We start from the raw sequence: 18,966 nt of genomic DNA, 5'->3' as shown, positions 1-18,966 counted from the left end.
CACAGTCCAAAAAACATGACTGTCAGGTTAATTGGTTAATCTCCCTGGGTGTGAGTGTGTGTGTGCATGGTTGTTTGTCCTGTCTGTTTCTGTGTTGCCCTGCTATAGACTGGCATCCTGTCCATGGTGACCCCACTGTAGAGGAACCAGCAACCCTCCCGACCCCACTAGGGACAAAGGTGAACAGAAAATGGATGGATGATTGTTCCACTATGATGCATTTAATCTGTCCTTGGAATCTGGACTTTCTTTGAAATTTATATGAATACAATATAACACACAGTTGGTTATATAAACTTACTGCACAGGAAGATGAAAGACTGAGATCAGTTTCATGAAATTGCAAAAGTAAGAGTTACAATAAAAGGCTGTAAATTAATTGAGTTGCTGAATTATAATACAGTTACCTTGTTATCTTTATAACCCTGATAGATCCAGTACTTTCTTTCCTTCAGTGTGTGACCATCAGATTCAAGTCACTGTCACAGCTAACATAGAGTACAGAGTAAATGATAGGAAAAGACACAAGGAAAGGATTTTATGTGGGATTCAAGTTTTAAAGTCACTGTATTGTACAGCACTGTGTTCAAGTTTGAGTTTGTCTTCATTTATTCAAGACCATGTGCAGGAACATTATTCTCACAAGAGAGGATATGCTCTGCACCAGATATTGCCCCTGGCTAATTTCCATCTGTTGCCCCTGAGGCCAGTAAAACCAAAACTGCTTAGAAAATACAGATCCAACAGACAGAGATGCAAAGTTAAGCCACAGTACTCCCTCACTCAGTTAACACGCACAGGACAAAACTCATCTCACATAGTTCCTCGTCCTAATTCACTTTTCCAACACATCCTGTCGGGATAAATTAAAAAATCCAATCATCTCCATTGGTGCAGTCAGATTTTCAGTCTTTAATGTTATCATGCTTCATTCATGCAGATTTACACAGAAATTAATGATGAAAGAGTAATTTTTATAAGTATGTTAAACATCAGTGTCTGAAATACAAACTAAGATGCATCCGAGATCTAAGCTACCAATGCATTATAAACACACAACAAACTGAGAACAAAATGCACACGTTTGAAAATTAGACTGCAGTTAACTAATATCTGCTCATAAATGTTGATAGAATGGGTTATCAATGATAAGTTTTTAAACTTTGTAGAAAAAGAAAATGGTCCTCACCTTAGCCCTCAGACAACAATTCACCCCTATTTCAACAGGTCATGTAAAAAAAAAAGGGATAAATAATAAGAATGAGCCTTGTGATTAAACCTATTTCACCTTTTCCACATCCACAAACGTCAGTGTATGGAATCAGGATTGTTTAATGATAAACCAAACCTAAAGGTAATCTCCTTTTACTGTGATAAAATGCATTAGTGAAGAAACAGCAGTTGAAAACAGATTATAGGCCTAAATTTTAGAATTTGTACACTTTTTATTGTACATTTTCAATTTTACCTTAATCTTATTTCTGTTATTTTTATTTAGATTGTACTACTTTGCTATCTTATCATTCTATTTAATATTTAAACATTCCATAGAAATAATATCTAGCATAGCATTTCACATGACACTGTTCAGTCCACCATTTGAAAAGGGAGAGTGTGGCACAAATACAAACTTATTAGGACATAAAGTCTGGACATTTTGAAATCAGAGAAGAACACAAGTATTGATCTTCACAAGACTGGCCTTGACTGAAATACATACAAAATGCCACATTTGGCAGAAAACTGAGACGAACAGCTATATGAAGTACATCATAACACATCATATAGTCAACATATGAAAACCAGTGACAGACGTTACATTTTGTTATCGTTAACATCATGAATACACATCCAACATGTTGGTAAATGTTCCATTTATTATGGTTTTAAAGCAGCTCTAAACAGGTGGGGTTTTAGTTTAGATTTAAATTATTTCAGTGTTTCGGCTGTTTTGCAGTTTTCTGGAACACAGTTCCAGATTTGTGGCGCATAGAAGCTGAATGCCGCTTCTCCATATTTGGTTCTCGTTCTTGGGATGCAGAGCAGAACCAGAACCAGAAGACCTGAGGGGTCTGGAAGGTTGCTATGACAACAACAGATCTTTAATGTCTTGTGGTGCAAAACCGTTCAGTGATTTGTAAACAGTATTTTAATATTTAAAAGTCTATTCTCTGAGCTACAGGGGCTTTAGAACTGGGTGATGTACTCTAATCTTCTTGGTTTTAGTCAGACCGCCAGCAGCAGCGTTCTGGATCAGCTGCAGCTGGAGGATTGATTTGTTAGGCAGACCTGTAAAGACACCGTTGCAGTAATCAATACAACTAAAGATAAATGCATGGATTTCTCTCTAAATCTTGTCGGGTTGTTTTTGTTTAATCCTGGAAATGTTCTTCAGGCGATAGAAGGCTGACTTTGTAGCTGTCTTTATGTGACTCTGAAGTTTCATATCTTTCTGGCTGCAAAAAATAAATCTGTGTGTTGACTCTAGATTGTTCCTCCTTAGGTCTAAAGATAATAACTTACATTTTTTCTGTCCTCCTTTAGAAAGTTATTCACGCACCGATTTGTCCAAAGCATCTGTTCAGTGCTCGGTTTGGTTTAGAGTTTCCTGGTGATATTGTTTGGTTATATTATGGCAATAAGATTCCAATGAAACAGCATTATGACAATTAAATTGGCTATTGGATTTTAACATTATGTGTTTTTTCATCAAAACTGATTGTTTATCAAGCAACTTAAGCGGTTTGTATGCCTATTTATACTCAGCACCTCGTCACGATTAATTTCCCACCAAATCAGTAGCCAGAAGGAAAAAGAGAGAGAGGGAGAGAGGGAGAGAGGGTGAGAGAGGGAGGCAGGACCACCAACCCGCTGAGGACAAACTTGCAAGAAGCGGAGCATGCAGAAAAAGCTCCGCCAAACAACAGTGCAGCTGCTCGGCGGCTTGTGAAGCTACACACGGCAGCGCGGAGCTGGTTGCGGATTACACCATGATTGCCACAACTCAACAAAACATGACCACGGAACTGGTAGGTGGGCTTCAATTCACTACTTTGCGGTTCCCTTCGTTGTGCAGAGGTTTGAGTGTGTGTGTGAGTGTGTGTGTGTTTTCTCCAAGGGGGGTTTTCCGTGTGTCGGGAAAATTGGTGATTTCGCTTCTTGACACTTTTCCAGTTGCTGTCCATCTTCCGGACAGGCTTGCCCCTGAGCACTGTGGTGTGATTCTGACGTCCACTCTTCTTCTTCTTTGTTGTCCCGTGCAGCCTCACAGAGGGTTTCCCTGCACCGTTAAGAAAGCTCAATTTTCCTGGATGATAATTAGTCCCAGCAGCCAGTCCCCTCCAGCATGGACGCGCACATTGACAAAAGAGGAGGGGGGGCAGCCTGCACAGTATGATTGATTAGCCCTTTGCTGCAAAGGTGCATGGTCAATGAATGGAGATTATGAAGCAGGGCATTTGTAAATTGCACTAAATTTAAGCAGTTCAGACTAAAAAAATTATACAAACTATCCAGTGTGAGGTATAGTCTAGTTATTATGCTGCCTAAATCAAGATTAAATAATCCTCTTCTGTATTTTTTGTTTTCAAGCTTTATTCTCTACTCAGAATGTGAGATGCATTTATTATTACTAAATGCATCTCAGCATTTTTGCAGATTCTAATCTGCAGAGCTGCAGAGGATGTTTGAGATACACTGATAAAACAAACATAACTGAATCAATACGATTGGAGTAGCAGTTCCCATCTCGAGGGCCGGGGGCAAAATCTGGCCCGCTGTAGCTTTTCATGTGGCCCTCTAGACTCCCAATTACATCAAAATACACACAAAATCAACTGATACCCAAATTCTTCAGATTTTACTGACATTTTTTCCCAAAATTGGCCAAAATATTGGTTTTAAGTGACTGCTGCCCCAGCCTTACTTGATGTAAAGTTATATAGTCTGTGATCGATAAAGCGATTAATAAAAGGTCACATTTAACATCACCCATTAGCGCAAATATCGCTAATGGGTGATGTACAATATACAGTATATTACAAAAAACAATCACAAAATCCTGGAGAGACTGATTTGTGATTATTTAATTTTAAGAAACACTAATTGAATGTGGAAACAAACAGGTATTTATTAATATTTTAACAGTTTAATGGGTTTTATCAGTACATTCTGGCACAACCGGCCCTTTAAGAACATTCAGATTGAAAATTAAAATGATTTTGACATCCCTGGTCTACAGGGTTGGTGCCGATGGTCGCTGGGTCGATCATGGCTCACTGCTACAATTTAGACAAACCAAATAACCCAACAGCAGGACCAGGACAAGGCGCATGCGAAATAAGCAGCTGCTGTGAGTCCCCCACAACACCAGGGGGGCCCAAGAGCAAAAATCTAATGTGAAAAGTTAAATTCTTGAACTTAGTCTGTCTTAATTGAATTGAATATTAAATTAGGGAAATTTTGTTTTAACAAGTTGATTAAAAATAGCCTACATTTGTTTCTTGGCTCCTGATAATGAATATATATTTTTTAAAATCTTCATACAATTATTCAAAGTTCTTTTGAATTGGATAATTGCTAGCATGCTTGACCTTAGCATTAGTTCTTTATCTAAACAAGTTAAAACTGGATTTAAACTTTTAAATTCTTTTGAAACTTGTTTTCTGACTTCTAAAGCTAATATTTTTGGTCCATTAGCAATAATTTCCTCAAGATAAAGTTTCTCAGCTAACAACTGTGATTTTAGCATTAGCGCTGTAGCTTTAGCTGAAACTTTATGAATTCTTGCTGAAAGTCCAAACATTTCACAACCTCAAACGAGAGCAAAAACTTTTATTTCATTGACATATATTAGCATATTATTCTTACCATTTGCACAAATAATTAGATTAACAGTTATATTCAAGTCAAAATGATTAGCCAAGACTTATGCTAGAAGTAACAACAGTATTGAAAATAACATCAATAACAAAAATATGCTTGATTTAAATGTGGATTATTTTAATGAGTAATATTTCAAATTAATTTTTACAGTTTATACCAGTTTAGACACTTGTTTAAATCTCTTTCTTTAATGTTGAATGTTCAGTACAATATAAAAACCATGCTAAATCGTTTAATTCATGATAAAATTGTGATTTTTTTAGAAGAGTTTCAGAGTCTCTGCATATTTACTGAGCTGCAGCTTCGGTTACGTCAGAGGATTGTTTTTTTATTTAGTGGTGTATTACTGAGGAAAACTCCTTGACATTAAGTGGCACTCAGGTCTTTAGTGCTTTCACTGATATGATGAAACCCAAATGAAACTTGCCAGAAATCATTTATTTCATAATCCTGAGGCTTTTTTTTCCTCTGTCGGAAACGACCGCAGAAGGCTGCAGGGTTTATAGACGACCTTTATACCTGCAAATGTCAGCTCATGTCAGTCGCAAATCAATGTACTTCAGGCAGCAGATCTGTTGAGATTGTTGCTCCTTTACAAGGCAGAAATTATTGATGCATTTAGTTATAAACGGGAAGTAACTGTTTGCATACATCCTCTGTCTTTGAGCCGTAGCTTGACTTAATTATTTAAAGATACACCAATGAATCAGCTGAGATTTAACTGAATTGAAAGTTTTTTTCTTTCATTGTTTATGATCAAGGAATTGGCAGATCAATACTGAAAATTTGATTTCTATTTATTAAAGGCAAAAAAACTAAGAACTCACATAATTTTCTATCTATAAAAGGATCAGCATTTATTTTGTTGCACTTCATTTGACATAAGTATTCATGCATAAACAAGTATAATTTTGTGATTCCTTTGTTTTCTTTTGCACAATGGAGTGTTAGGACTATAACAATAACAGAAAACAAACAGTAATAAGTCATATAACTACAAGAATAAACTCGTACGAGAATAAAGTAAAAATAATGAGGATAAAGTCATAAGTATTATGAGAATAAAGTCAAAATAATATGCAAATAATGTCACAGAATTATGACAATAGTCATAATATCACAAAAATAAAGTCGTACAAGAATAAAGTAAGAAAAATATGAGAATAAAGTTGTAGTTTTAGAAGAATATAGTCATAATATTACGAGAATAAACTTGTATGAAAATAGAAGTTACATAATAAGAGAATAAAGTCTTAATATTACAGGAATATAGTTGTAAAATTACAAGAAAGTTGTAATATTATCACTTCATTCTTGTAATATTAGGACTTTATTCTCATAATTTTCTTATTTGAATTTTTTAGCATGACATAAATACATTTTGAAATAAAACTACTATCAAAGGCGGACATTTTCCTTTAATGTGCTACGATCCTTTGAAAATAATAGGTTTGATTAAAATCAGTTAATCAATCAATCAATCAAATTTTATTTGTATAGCACATTTCAGCAGCAAGGCATTTCAAAGTGCTTTACACCAAATCAAACACAAAAACACAACATAGAATCAACAATAAAAACAACATCAAGTCAGGTTTCGTCAATAAATTTGCAATTGATTACGTTTCAAATACAACTAAACAAGTGGGTTTTTAGTTGAGATTTAAAGGAAGTCAGTGTTTCAGCTGTTTTACAGTTTTCTGGAAGTTTGTTCCAGATTTTTGGTGCATAGATGCTAAATGCCGCTTCTCCTCGTTTGGTTCTGGTTCTGGGGATGCAGAGCAGAACCAGAACCAGAAGACCTGAGAGGTCTGGAAGGTTGATACAACAACAGCAGATCTTTAATGTATTGTGGTGGCAAACCATTCAGTGATTTATAAACTAACAACAGTATTTTAAAGTCTATTCTTTGAGCTACAGGGAGCCAGTGGAGAGACTTTAAAACTGGTGTTATGTGCTCTATCTTCCTGGTTTTAGTGAGAACGCGATGTGAATTTTGCAGCTCAAAAATCAGAAAATGGCACAAAATAAAACACCTAATTGGCTCATCCCTGGAATTACCTGTTTAGGATGGTGTGTGTTAAATGTCGATTTTTAATGCAGCACACATACATTTGCTTTTGCATGAAATCCAACCAAAAAGCCCAGTTTAATACCAGAAATGTTTGTGTTGAGGCTCAGACTCAGCTCATGCTCCATATTTAAAATTGCACTGGATCCTAACACATTATTTACTGGTAAATCCCCTCTGAGGAGCCTCGCCGCACCGGGAAAAAAATCAGTGCTCTTCATCATATTTACTTTGAGTCTACATCATGTCACCCGTATGGCTCCCCCACCTCGCGTTTTCCTGATGCTGCTTGTTCCCCAAGGCGGCAACTAAGTGTACAGGATCCTTTTGTGATGTAATTTTCTCGTGTGTGATGGGGGAGCATGAAAAGAAGATAGGGGAGCCTTGCAGCGATAGACTAAAGCAGCTGGGCTTTCATTTCATGAAGGCTTTTGCTGCATTGTCTCGTCATAACCTCCAGGGCTAAAAAAAGAGAGTAATCTCTAGTTATGGTCTCACATGGTGTCTTTACCATTTTTTTTCTCTTTTTTGCAGAAGAGAAAATCCAGTGCAATGCTTTGGTTCAGATGGAAATCAATGCCAATCCGTTGTATCTAATTATTACAGCCGTTTGGTTTCTCTTCATCTGAAATTACAGTCTGCTGTAATGAAGACCTTTATTTTTACTGAGGCAATGAGAAATATTGACTAGATAATGCATATGGGTTCCTTGTTAATCTGCATCTTTCCCCTGTGAGTAATTGTAATGAATCATTAAAATCAGCCTATAGCTTATATGTTGAGGTCTGTATGTGCCTGGCAATAAAATACCCACTTTAACGTTAGCAGTTTATTCATTAATGTCTATTTCTGTGATCTACATCAACAGCCGGAGTTTTCAAGTATGCAAATCCAGCAGCATCCAGTGCATCGGTTCACTCATTTCTTTTCTTGTGATTTATTATTGGATGCCTCAAAGACACAGAAGATGGAGTTAAGGAGGTCTCCTGAGTCTAATTTATGAATTTTAAATACTGCCTGAATCCTGCACAACCTAGTTGTGGTGCGCGCTCTGCAGATCGTGTTTGGTTTGACTTGTTTTCGTTTGTCTCCAAATTCTTTTTGGACACCTTAAGAGAAAAAACAAAGTATTTGTGAGGAGTGTAATGGGTAACTCCAGTCTGATCTGAAGTTGACATGGTGTTGTAAATCCTCAAGGAGGTGCCATACTTTTCAGTAATCGTGGTGTTAAGGACGGAGGGCTTCTGTCTAAAAGTCTCCTTCATGGCTGCATTCCCTCTCTTAATTGTTTCCCTCTGGACCTTGTACAACCGTGCACCTTATCGATTCCCTCATTTGGTTGAGTGAAAATCCCTCAGCACTGCCGGCGAATGAAAGAGCCCTCTCTCGCCTCCAGTTCAGTTCTGCTTGCTTTGCCTTCTGGTGATTTATTCATTAACAGTTGCTTGCTGTTTGTCCAACACCTTCATCTAAACTCCTTTATCCTCCTTGAAATACAAAAGATCCCGCCCCTCTGCAGAAAACCGTCTCTCGGATATTTCTCCGTGTCGGTCAGGCTGCTGACTGTGATAAACCGACTCTGTCACACGGCTCAGCTCTGTCATCTGTTCACCTGCGCTGGCAAACTGTGCTGCATTAGATTCCTGAAATGCAGCGTGACCAGCATCCAGGCAGCTCCTCTGGGGAATTCAGCTCCCTGCAGCTGCAACCCATTTGCAGGAATGACAAAACCCCTTACTCGCCTAGATGCGGGATTCTCCTCCGCCGTCTTCTCAGTGATTTGACCTTAATTGGAAATAATGTCTTGGCTCCAGGGGAACAAGAGGAGACGGGTATCCCCTCCTGAAATAATCTGAGGGAGGACATGGAAATAATATTGAACTCAGTCAAGCGAATAATTCAGTTTAAAGTTTCTCTGTTCACTGCGGCTTTATTTTATAACTTATTAGTGTTGTGCTCGGATACGACGACGCATAAGTCTCACTGTGCTTGTTGGCAGCGGTTAACCGCCATGTTATGTTAATTAGGTTTAATTAAATTTCTCTGCCTCAGAATTGTAAGCTCTCATGAGTTCATCAAAGCTGGATTTCTGTATCAGACAGCAGGATAATGGATCTTCCCTGAGGGTGTGTGCGTGTGTGTGTGTGTGTGTGTGCGTGTGTGGGTGTGTGTGTGTGTGTGTGTGTGTGATGTCTTTGGACATCCATCTCCCCAACTTGGATGGCACCACGAGTTCAAACATCACTTATGCTTTGTCCCTGCTGGTGCAGCTTGTAGCGGGTTTTAATTTGGGCTTGTTTTCACGCTGCAGAACATCTTTAAAAGATGAAGTGTTGGCAGGAGTTCTGAGCCGCCAGACCTTGAGAGTCTTTTGCTCACCTCAAGCATGAAGTGGACTCGCTTATCTCCCAACCTCAGAAGTTTTATTGACATTGATTAATAAAGGTTAGGTGTGAAAAATGCTCACAGATTTGTTGGAAAAGCCGATAAAGATAAGAGTTTTGGGTTTAAAGTGAAATGCTCTTGTATCTCCACATCTTGTAGATATTTTTCACTTTACTAAAGAAATAAAAAATATGCTCTTTTCTCATTTTTCACAGTTTGTTTAACATCAGGAAGTGAAAATCTCAACCCTTTCTGCTCGACTTAACATCAATACTGTGTATGGCTGATCTGTTGATTTTTTTATTTTATTAACTTATTAATTTTTACAAAGCAAAATGTTTAAGACAATTTTTTTAAAACAGAATTTGAAGCAGATGAACATATTTACAGACTAAGAAGGGTTTTCTTTTTATCTTACATGGAAAATTTATATATTTTTGTACAGTTTTTTCTTATTTACTACTCTGATTGTGTTCTATCTGCAAATTGCTTGTTTTTGGCAGTTAACAATTAATCAATTGCTAAATTATTTGACAATTGTTTAAATAATGATAAATCTGACTAATCATTTCAGTTGTATCCTGGTCAAGTGAGACCAAAGCTAATCTTTACAAATTTTTCCTTACTAAAAGAATGGCAAAACAAAAACAAACTGAAGTTTAATTTGCTGTTTTTCCACATTTCATCTGACCAAAGAAATAAAGTAGAAGTTTGGTTTCTCTGGTCAGATGAATCCAAAATTTGACGTTTTGGCCTCAATGCAAACTGGAAAATTCTCCCTGAAGGTCACCATGAAAACACAGAGTTCACAGAGAAACATGGCGATGGCAGCATCATTCTGTGGGATGTTTTGTTATGACTGACTGGAAGATAAATACAAGACAGAATACAGAAAAAAACTTTCTATTGCAAGACTTGACATTCACAGACGCTCTTTATCCAGTCCAGCGGAGACTCAACTGTATTGCAAAGAGTTTTAAATAAAAATGTCTCCGATATCCTTAAAGCTGCAGTATGTAATTTTTACAAAAACAATATTTTTATTACATATTTGTTGAAATGTTGTGACAGTACGTAATGAGACAAATAAAAATTCTTCTCTGCCTTCTTCCTGTGCTAACTAGAAACAACCAAAAAGAGCCAGGAGGCGGGTCTTAGCGCTGTCAATCATTCCTCCGTGTGGCACTGCTCATTCCTCTCTTGCTCTCGCAGCTAGTATTGTTGGGGGTTCATAAGCAGTTTTTCTGTGATGGTAAGTTGTTTCTCCACTATTAGCACATTTAGCAGCATGTTCATGAGATTGATTGGCAGCACTAAGACCCGCCTCCTGGGTCTGATTGGTTGTGTTTTGTCAGGAGCTTTTTTTCAGACGGCAATAGGAGCAAGAAGAGGAGATCAATCTTTTCACAGATTATCTTTCTCATATTGTACAGTTAATCATGTTGACAATTTTAACAAATATGTAAAAAAGCAAAATATACAGCTCTGCAAAAAAAGAGCCCACTGCACTGAACTCCCAGAAAATGTCCTGGTGTTTCCACCAAATGTTGGTTTCTGAGCTCTTCCTGAGTTAAAACATTAGTATTGTTGTTTCTAAATGAATGTCAAATTGTTTTCTTTGCATTATTTGAGATCTGAAAGCTCTGCATCTTTCGCATTTTCTGCAAATGTATTTAAATTTTTGCTTAAATTTTCAGAGACGTGTTGTCAGTAATTCATAGAATAAAAGAACAATGTACATTTTACTCAAACATATTTCTATAAAACTGATCATCTTAATATATATTTCATAGAAGTTGCTGCACTTTTAAACACTACAAATGTAACTGTTCAGAAAGCCGGTTCTAGAAAGTACAAAATAGAAAAATGTAAGCAACACTTTTCAGATTTTTGTTGAAAAAAACTCCAAATCTTTCAAAATCATTTCCCTTCTAGTTTACAATTCCAACAAAAGAACAAACACAAAATAAAAATGTGTAGTTTTAGGGTGAAAAGGCTTAGACATGATGACTCTATAGTCAGATGGTCATATGGAGACATGTGGTTGAATGGGGGGAAGTGTTAAGCTGTTAAATGTGAATTTTAGACAGATTGGGTCTAGAAAAAAAACCCAAACAGTTGGTGTCCTCCCGGGGAGCGAGGAAAAGCAGCAATCTGCTGATCGCTGAAGCACATCGATGGCTTTTTCTTCCGCTCCAAAGTGAAGGTGTGCCAGGTTCCCCAGTTAAGTCAAAGGACAAAGCAGCAATAATGAAGGCTGAGTTTTATGGCTGCTGCTGCTGCTGCTGTTGCTGAAGCTGCTGCTGCTGCTGTTGCTGCTGCTGCTGTTGCTGAAGCTGCTGCTGTTGCTGAAGCTGCTGCTCCTGCTGCTGTTGCTGAAGCTGCTGCTGCTGCGGCTGCTGCTGTTGTTGCTGAAGCTGCTGCAGCTGCTGCTGTTGCTGCTGCTGTTGCTGAAGCTGCTGCTGCTGCTGCTGCGGCTGCTGCTGTTGTTGCTGAAGCTGCTGCTGCTGCTGAAGCTGCTGCTGCTGTTGCTGCTGAAGCTGCTGCTGCTGCTGTTGCTGTTGCTGCTGCTGCTGCTGCGCTCTCGCTCGCTAGCTCTCCTGCAGGCGTGTGATCCAGCAGTGTCAGCCCCTCATTGTGAAGCAGCGCAGTATAGTGTGGCGAAGACACACACTTGTGGTAAATTGTAAATGATGCTGCTGCAGGCTCACTCTATCAGTTCCCCTTTGTTGCATTCGGATGGTATACAGAGATGTGAGGTTATGCTGGCTGTGGTTTGGTCAAATCTTCCTCTAATATGCTCTATTACATTTATTGCCTTGTTAACAACTTGTTGATTAAATTTTGATGAACCAAACTTGCTTCTGGGAGATAAAGTACGACTCATTTTAAGGAAACGGTTGTGAAACATCCTCTGTTTAGAGAATTTTGCACATTGTCTGAAAAGCACAACAACAAACCATCTTCCTCCTAATACTTCCTGTTGTCTTTTTCGCCAGCAGTAACATCATTGTGTTGATTACGTGACTCATGTGATGCGAATAAAGTTTTTCCAGTAAAACCACTTTAGATGAAGCTGAAAAATTACCTCATACAAGCACAAAAAGTTTTCTTTTTTTAATCAAAAAACGAGAGTTGTTTTGAAATTGCATTAAGCAAATTTATTTAAAAAAAATTCAGTTTGCACCATTTTATATTTAATGAAAATGCAGCTAAAGTTCCTTGATTGTGCTATATAATGGCACTATGACGCTTGTAAAATACCTACCCCCATTTAACCCTTTATGTCCTAAATTTAAAATCTCCACCTGGATATTTTTGCTTATTTAATTTAATTGTACACAGTTCTTTAAATGTTCTGTGAGTAAATATATTTGCTCATTTATCCATAACAACTGGAACTTTCAATATGCAGCAGGTATTTTCACAATTTACCATCTATTTAAAGAGTTTCCTCAGATTAATTTCACTCCCTGCTACGGCGGGAGTGAAATTAACGTAATAACCCGATACTGGTATTATTAGATTGTTGCTGTATATGAGTTTGTAGATTAAAACGGTGCACAAAATCTATTTGGCTCCTACAGTAACTTTTGTTAACAACCCAGTAGAGCAGAAACGGATCAGACTGGCTGACTAAACACAGTCGAGATGATCTGGCACCGAGCAAAACAAGGTTTACAAGGTTGTTTTAGTAAAAACTTTGTTCACTAAAACAAGGTTTTTACTAAAACTTTGTTTTAGTAAAAACAAGGTTCCTGAATGTTGAAAGCTGAGCTTGAACAATAAACTGTTGTAATCACAAATTGAGAGCAGGTGTAAATGGGAGGCTAAATAGCACACTGACAGACAACAGGATGTGCTGGCTGCTCTGCAGAGCAGACTTAGCAAAAATCTAGAGCTTAACTGAGCAAATCTGTGCTACAAACTGATTTTTCTCCCAAAACCCAAAATAATTCACCAATGTTTTTGGATAAAGGGGAGAAAGGAGCTCCGCATGTGTGCAGCGTTGCCTGGAAAAGATCATAATTTAAGCTGTTTGATGTGTTTTTGATTCAGGGGACAGAAATAACAAAATGGAAATGTGGCTCTGCGGAGAGGTTTAGCAGAGAGCTGAGGCACAAGCACAAGCATGCCAGCTCTTACCCTGGAGACTGAATGGTTCATGAGGTTTGAAATAAATTTTAAAACATTGATTTTTCACAACTGACAAAGTCACAACTTTTGATTCCACATTAGGCAGTCTTAGAAAAAATATCTACTGTGTTTATTTCAAGTCCTGGTCACAAAGATCAATATGTTTTATTGGGATTTTGTGTGACAACAACACAAAGTTGTTCATATTTTGGAAGTGAAACAAAAATGTCATGGTTAATTTTTAGGGCCGTGACTAATGATTGATTTAGTAATTGATTATTCTGAAGATTAAATGATTAATCGGTTTAAAAAATTGACACATTCTGCAGATTTTTCATTTAACCACTTAATTAATTTTTTGTTTAATATTCTAATTAATATTAGAAATGGATTAAAAAATGCAAATAAATCAGAAAATAAACATTTTATTGCCTAAAATACAACAACACTGCATTCCTTTAGTGAATGCTTGATCATTTGTAGCAAAGTATGAATCTACATCAATATGTGTACAAGATTTTTTATTTTATTTTATTTTATTTTTACAGAATTTGAAACGGGTGAAGCTAAAAATGCCACTTGAGAAATTCTGGGTAGAAAATATTTACAGAAAAATGCTTTTGTTTTTTTTAATATATTTGCAAAATATTTATATTTTTTGTACATTTTTGGCATTAATTATCACTTTGAGTGTGTTACTCTTTCATCAAATGACCATTTTTTGAGTTTGTTCACTGAAGCTAATAATTAATCAACTGCTAAATTAGTTAATGATCATTCAAATAATCGATTAATCATGATTAATCTGATTAATCGTTTCAGCTGTATTCATTTTTTAGCAAATATAAATCCAGTGTCACAAGTATCTTCAGTCTCTTTTACTAGTATTACCAAAATTTTAAATTGTTTGCCTACAAACAAAAGACAACTAATCACACCAAATCGCAGTGATTTACACGCTGAATACGGGGAATTTGCTGCATCTTTGTTTGGAGATGTTTTTCTTTATCAGGAACAGGAAAGCAGCTCAGTGCTAATGGGAAGACGGATGAAGGTAAATACAGGAAAACCCTGGAAAAAACCTTGTTAGAAATTCAAAAAAAGACACAAAACTGAGGCTGATTCGTTTTCCTGCAGCCTCGTCTTCCAGATGTTGCAGAGGAACGTGATTAAATAGAAATGCACTCCAAACTTTTTAGATTTTACTGATAAAACATTTGGAAAATTATGAATTATTTCTTCACAATGTTTATTTCTCTGTATGACTTTTTATGGCAACAATTAAATATATGTTTGTTATTCCCTCTGACTGTAAAGAAGATGAATTGTGGCTAATTAAAGCTACAAATCCATTGCAAAATAATGTTATTCTTACACCTGTTCAGCTTTTTTTCTTCACAAAATTACAGATTCCCTCCACATAGTTGCTTTAACAAGACTCTGTTTTTTGTTGTTGTTTCTATCTTTTACAGTTAATCAATCTTAACAATGTTTAGTTTAGTTCATTAATTTATTTACAATAGAGACAATGTGAAAAAAACATTTTTATTCATGTTTTTTGTACACTGGCAGACAACAGTCAGTGTACAAAAAACATAATTTTTCATATTGTTTAAGTTTGTTCAACTTAAACAATGTGTTAAACTTTGTTTAAAGTTTAAGTTTAGCTTAAACATAGCTTAAGCTAAGTTTCCATCTATAACAAAACAATCTAATATCATAAAACAATCATTGAATGTCTCTATATATCCTGTATAAAAGAAAAGTCTGTTGAAATGTGTCTGTGACACTGAATTTTGAATAACTTTTTAAAAATCTACTGCATAAAATGTGCAATTACAATATAAACAGTGCTATAAATTTTAGTTTTTTTCATTTTTTCAGTAAAAAAAATTTATTTGTAGACTAATTAATTTTATTTGTAGATTGTAGCTTGGAGATATATAGTTTGAAGAGTGTTTCAGTTTCGGGGAACGTATTTCACCATTAACCTTCCTCCAAAGTGGAAGGTCTATGATTTCATGCGAAATGAAGCAAAGTAAAAGAAGAACTATGTGTCAGCTTTAATTTCTTCCCCAATTAAAAACTGCTCTCCTAAAAGCAACAGATTCACGCAGTTCTCCGGCTGAAAACTTGTGTGATTTGTTGGAGGCTAAGTAATGCTGCGGATTGGTCTCGGCCCCCCGTGGCTCAGCAAACTGATTTGTCTGACGGTGGAAATGAAGCGGCACTAATGTCCTCTCTTTTAGCTCGGCTCACATTCATCACCACATTTGTTTTCTCTCCGGCATCAGGACCTGGGGAGTTCAGACGGTCCGCCGAGGAACTGGAAGGGCATCGGGATCGCCATGGTGGTGATCCTGGCCGTCATGTCCCTGGTCATCCTCTCCGTCGTCATCCTCACGCCCGGTAAGAAAAGAGGCGGAGGAAAGCAGGAGCATCAAAGTGGAAAGCACAATTTGCAACCATAGCTTTGAAAGTTTCATGAAAAAGACCAATTTAACTCTCATGTCTGCAGCCAGAAGCCTTTGACTTAACACAAAGAGCAGAAAAGGAAGGAAGAACTAATCAGGCTCTGTGAAGTGAAAAAAAAAAAAAATTCACCTACGGGCGCTTCCTTCTGAAGGATGTTTGTTTAATATGTACAAGAACCACATCATAAATAAAACAGTTGAGTCTTTTTGAGAGGTTAAAAATCTCTTTGACTTTTTTTTTTTGCCTCATAGCAGTTGCCAGGCAACCAGGGGAAACTTTAAGGCGTTACTGCTCTCGGTCAAATAGTCTGCCAGAGATTATAAGACCCAATAAACTGGGACTTTTTCCTTTAAGACTCTGGTTTTAGCACCGCCATTAAACAAACAAGATATAAGGTGTTAATTAGTATGCTATAGAGCTGGATGTGTCCCCTGGCTGCCATTTTGTTTTGCTAATTTAGTTTCTGAGTCCTCACTTCTGAAGGACAAACGTGAGAGGGGCATCGATCTTGTCAGCTCTGAAATCTTCTCCAAGACGCTGAACTCTCTCAATTTGAATGCAGACCTCCTTTCACTGGGTTTTTTTTTCTCCCTTCGATGGCGCTTCAAAGTGGCATCTGCTGAATTTTAGATCAAGTTAAAACAACTTTTTAATCCTGCAGGCGGTTTCCAAAACATTGAAGAGTGTGTGACTTTGCTTGATGCTATTTGTACCCTTTGCTTACGTGAAAGCTACAAACAGATTTGAAAATTGGATCCCAGCAGATTTCTTCTTTGTTTTATGTTTCTATATATTTAAAACACGTTTTAACATCAGACAGCTATACCTGACATTAGAAATGTATTTACTGAGGGAATAAAACGATCTAATCTACCCTGTGTTGGAAACTTTAGAAAAAGTTAAAAAGTACTCTCTAAGCCTAATTACCATTGTTATAGAAGTAAATATATGGAAGTAAATATGTGCCAATGGGATTTGAATTAAAATGCTCCTGAAATGTTAATTTTGCATGTTTGTGGTCTCCTAAAGAGCCGTTCATTGTTATAAAGAAATAGTCCTCCTTTACAAATAAAATTATCATTTATTGGATTTCAAATTATTTTGATGTTCTAAAAAAGAAGAAACTAAAACAGAAGAAATCTGAATACTTTTTGAATGCTCATTTCCTCACCATTAATCTTCCCTAGAGGTAGTGATGAATCTTTACGTTTATTTGTTTGTGAGTGTGTTTGTTGTTTTTGCTTAATCAGTCTTTAAGGAATGCACATCAGTGTAATCAATAATAAATTTAATTCCTGTTAGCTATCTCTTGTTGATTTTAATTGAAGTGTACGGTTTGGAAATTATTATAAGTGAGGTAAAAAAAAGAAAAGAAATCCTTTAGATTGAATTGATTGGTTTTTGAACCCTGAAATAGTTAGCCTAACTATGTTATTCTGAAGCATGATGCTAAAATGTGGGCCAAACCCTGCTTTCATGTGAACAAAGGCTTCTCATAGCTTGCTCTGTCTGTCTGCTTTTAAAGACGAGTCTCACTTGTTACTCCGCTCCCATGTGACCATGGAGGATCTGGAGAGTGAAGAGTTTAAAGTTCACGATCCCTGTGCGGTGTGGTTGAACGGTGAGGATCCGTGTTTTCATGACCTGTTGTACCTGAGATGATGAAATGTATACTATTTGCCAATAATACTAACATTTCTTGTGTTGGAGATGACGTGGAACAACAGCGAAAGGATAAAATGAACAAACTTAAATGAAACACAACAAAAATATTGTTATTTTGGGAACTGTGAATCAGTTAGATGTCGTTATTGAGGATAAACTAAAAGTGAATCCCTATTAAATAAAGACAAGCCGGTGTACAACAAAAAGCATTACATTTGCTTTACTGTTCACCAATTTTACCCCATTTAAGTTATTGAACAGAAATCTGGGGCAATAGTTACAAAACTACCCTACAAGTATTAACAACACCACAAAAAAGAGAAGTATAATTCATAAGGTTGGATATTTAGAAAACACTTACAATTTAACTAGATTTGTGAAACCTAAATTCTTGAAGATCTAATTCTTTAAGCAGAACATAAGCATAAACATTGACATGACATTGAAAATTTAAAACAAAGCAAATTTTATAAGTTTAAAACATCCAAATTCAGAAATACTAGAAAAAACATTTGCAAGTAAGTAGAGATAAACAGTGGGATAGCCGATGTCCAAACATAAAACTGTTCAAATTATCATAAAAATATACTCCTGGATATAATATACAATATTATCAATCAGTTATTGTTGTTAATGCTAGCTTTATTTTTTTCAGTGAAATTTAAAGAAATAATAATTATTCATCCACTGTGGTCAAAATTAAATATCAGTCCAGCAGCCCATACACATTAAATAAAATCCAATAGAAAAACCTAAAACAAATTACAGAGTAATGGTTCCCAGTGAACTGTGACTGCAGTTGACAGTTGTAAAATTAAACACAGCAGATAAAATTCCTAACATTAATTACGCCAACAGTTAAAAACATACGCAAAACACAGCAAAATTATACACGAAGAAACCCTGTACGTAATTAAAAGATATATGCCAAAGTATAATACCTGTAAATAAAACACAGAGCAGATTGTAATGCATTCCGCAGTTACAGACAAGGCGAAAGGAAAAATGGGGAGAACTGTCAGTTACTGGTTGCTACGGTAACCACCAACTGCCAACGGAACTTACATAGCAACAATAAATGTCAGGAGAAAATACTTTTTAAAAAAAGATTCATTTAAAGAGTTAATAAACCAATTTTGACAAATTTCACATTTATAATATGGTTAAAACAAAAGCCAAGTAAGATTATGCAGGTGGTTAAGAAGTGGGATTTTATTTTTCCAAGTTAATGCTTCCACCCACTCCCTTGAATATGTAAAAAAAAAAAAAAAAGTAAAAGTTTTGACATCATGCTTCACGCTGTGTTTTTTTTTCCATACAAAAAATAAACAAACAAACAAACTCAGTAT

General features: G+C 36.3%; 1 protein-coding gene and 1 long non-coding RNA gene across 4 annotated transcripts in view; one reads left to right on the top strand and one right to left on the bottom strand.

Moving 5' to 3' along the window:
* Positions 1-2,832: 2,832 nt before the first annotated feature.
* LOC122838248 (inactive dipeptidyl peptidase 10) overlaps positions 2,833-18,966 on the top strand; it is a 47,374-nt gene continuing 31,240 nt past the window's right edge. Inside the window, exons 1-3 of one of the 2 annotated variants that reach the window (XM_044128749.1) lie at positions 2,833-3,029; positions 15,772-15,886; positions 17,478-17,573. In XM_044128749.1, the coding sequence (XP_043984684.1) occupies positions 2,991-3,029; positions 15,772-15,886; positions 17,478-17,573 (250 nt within the window). In that variant the 5' untranslated portion in view covers positions 2,833-2,990. The remainder of the gene's footprint in view (positions 3,030-15,771; positions 15,887-17,477; positions 17,574-18,966) is intronic. The other variant, XM_044128759.1, reaches the window with a different exon arrangement.
* On the bottom strand, positions 15,899-18,923 carry LOC122838260. 2 transcript variants are annotated; one of them, XR_006371863.1, is made up of 3 exons: positions 18,559-18,923; positions 17,489-17,605; positions 15,899-16,571 (listed from the first exon to the last, which is right to left on the bottom strand). It is a non-coding gene; the product is annotated as an uncharacterized LOC122838260 (long non-coding RNA). The 2 variants fall into 2 exon arrangements; XR_006371864.1 differs by having other exon boundaries at positions 15,899-16,568; positions 18,559-18,922.

This window comes from Gambusia affinis, linkage group LG01, assembly GCF_019740435.1.
Source record: "Gambusia affinis linkage group LG01, SWU_Gaff_1.0, whole genome shotgun sequence".
Lineage (NCBI taxonomy): Eukaryota > Metazoa > Chordata > Actinopteri > Cyprinodontiformes > Poeciliidae > Gambusia > Gambusia affinis.
This window is presented reverse-complemented; position numbering and strand designations above follow the sequence as displayed.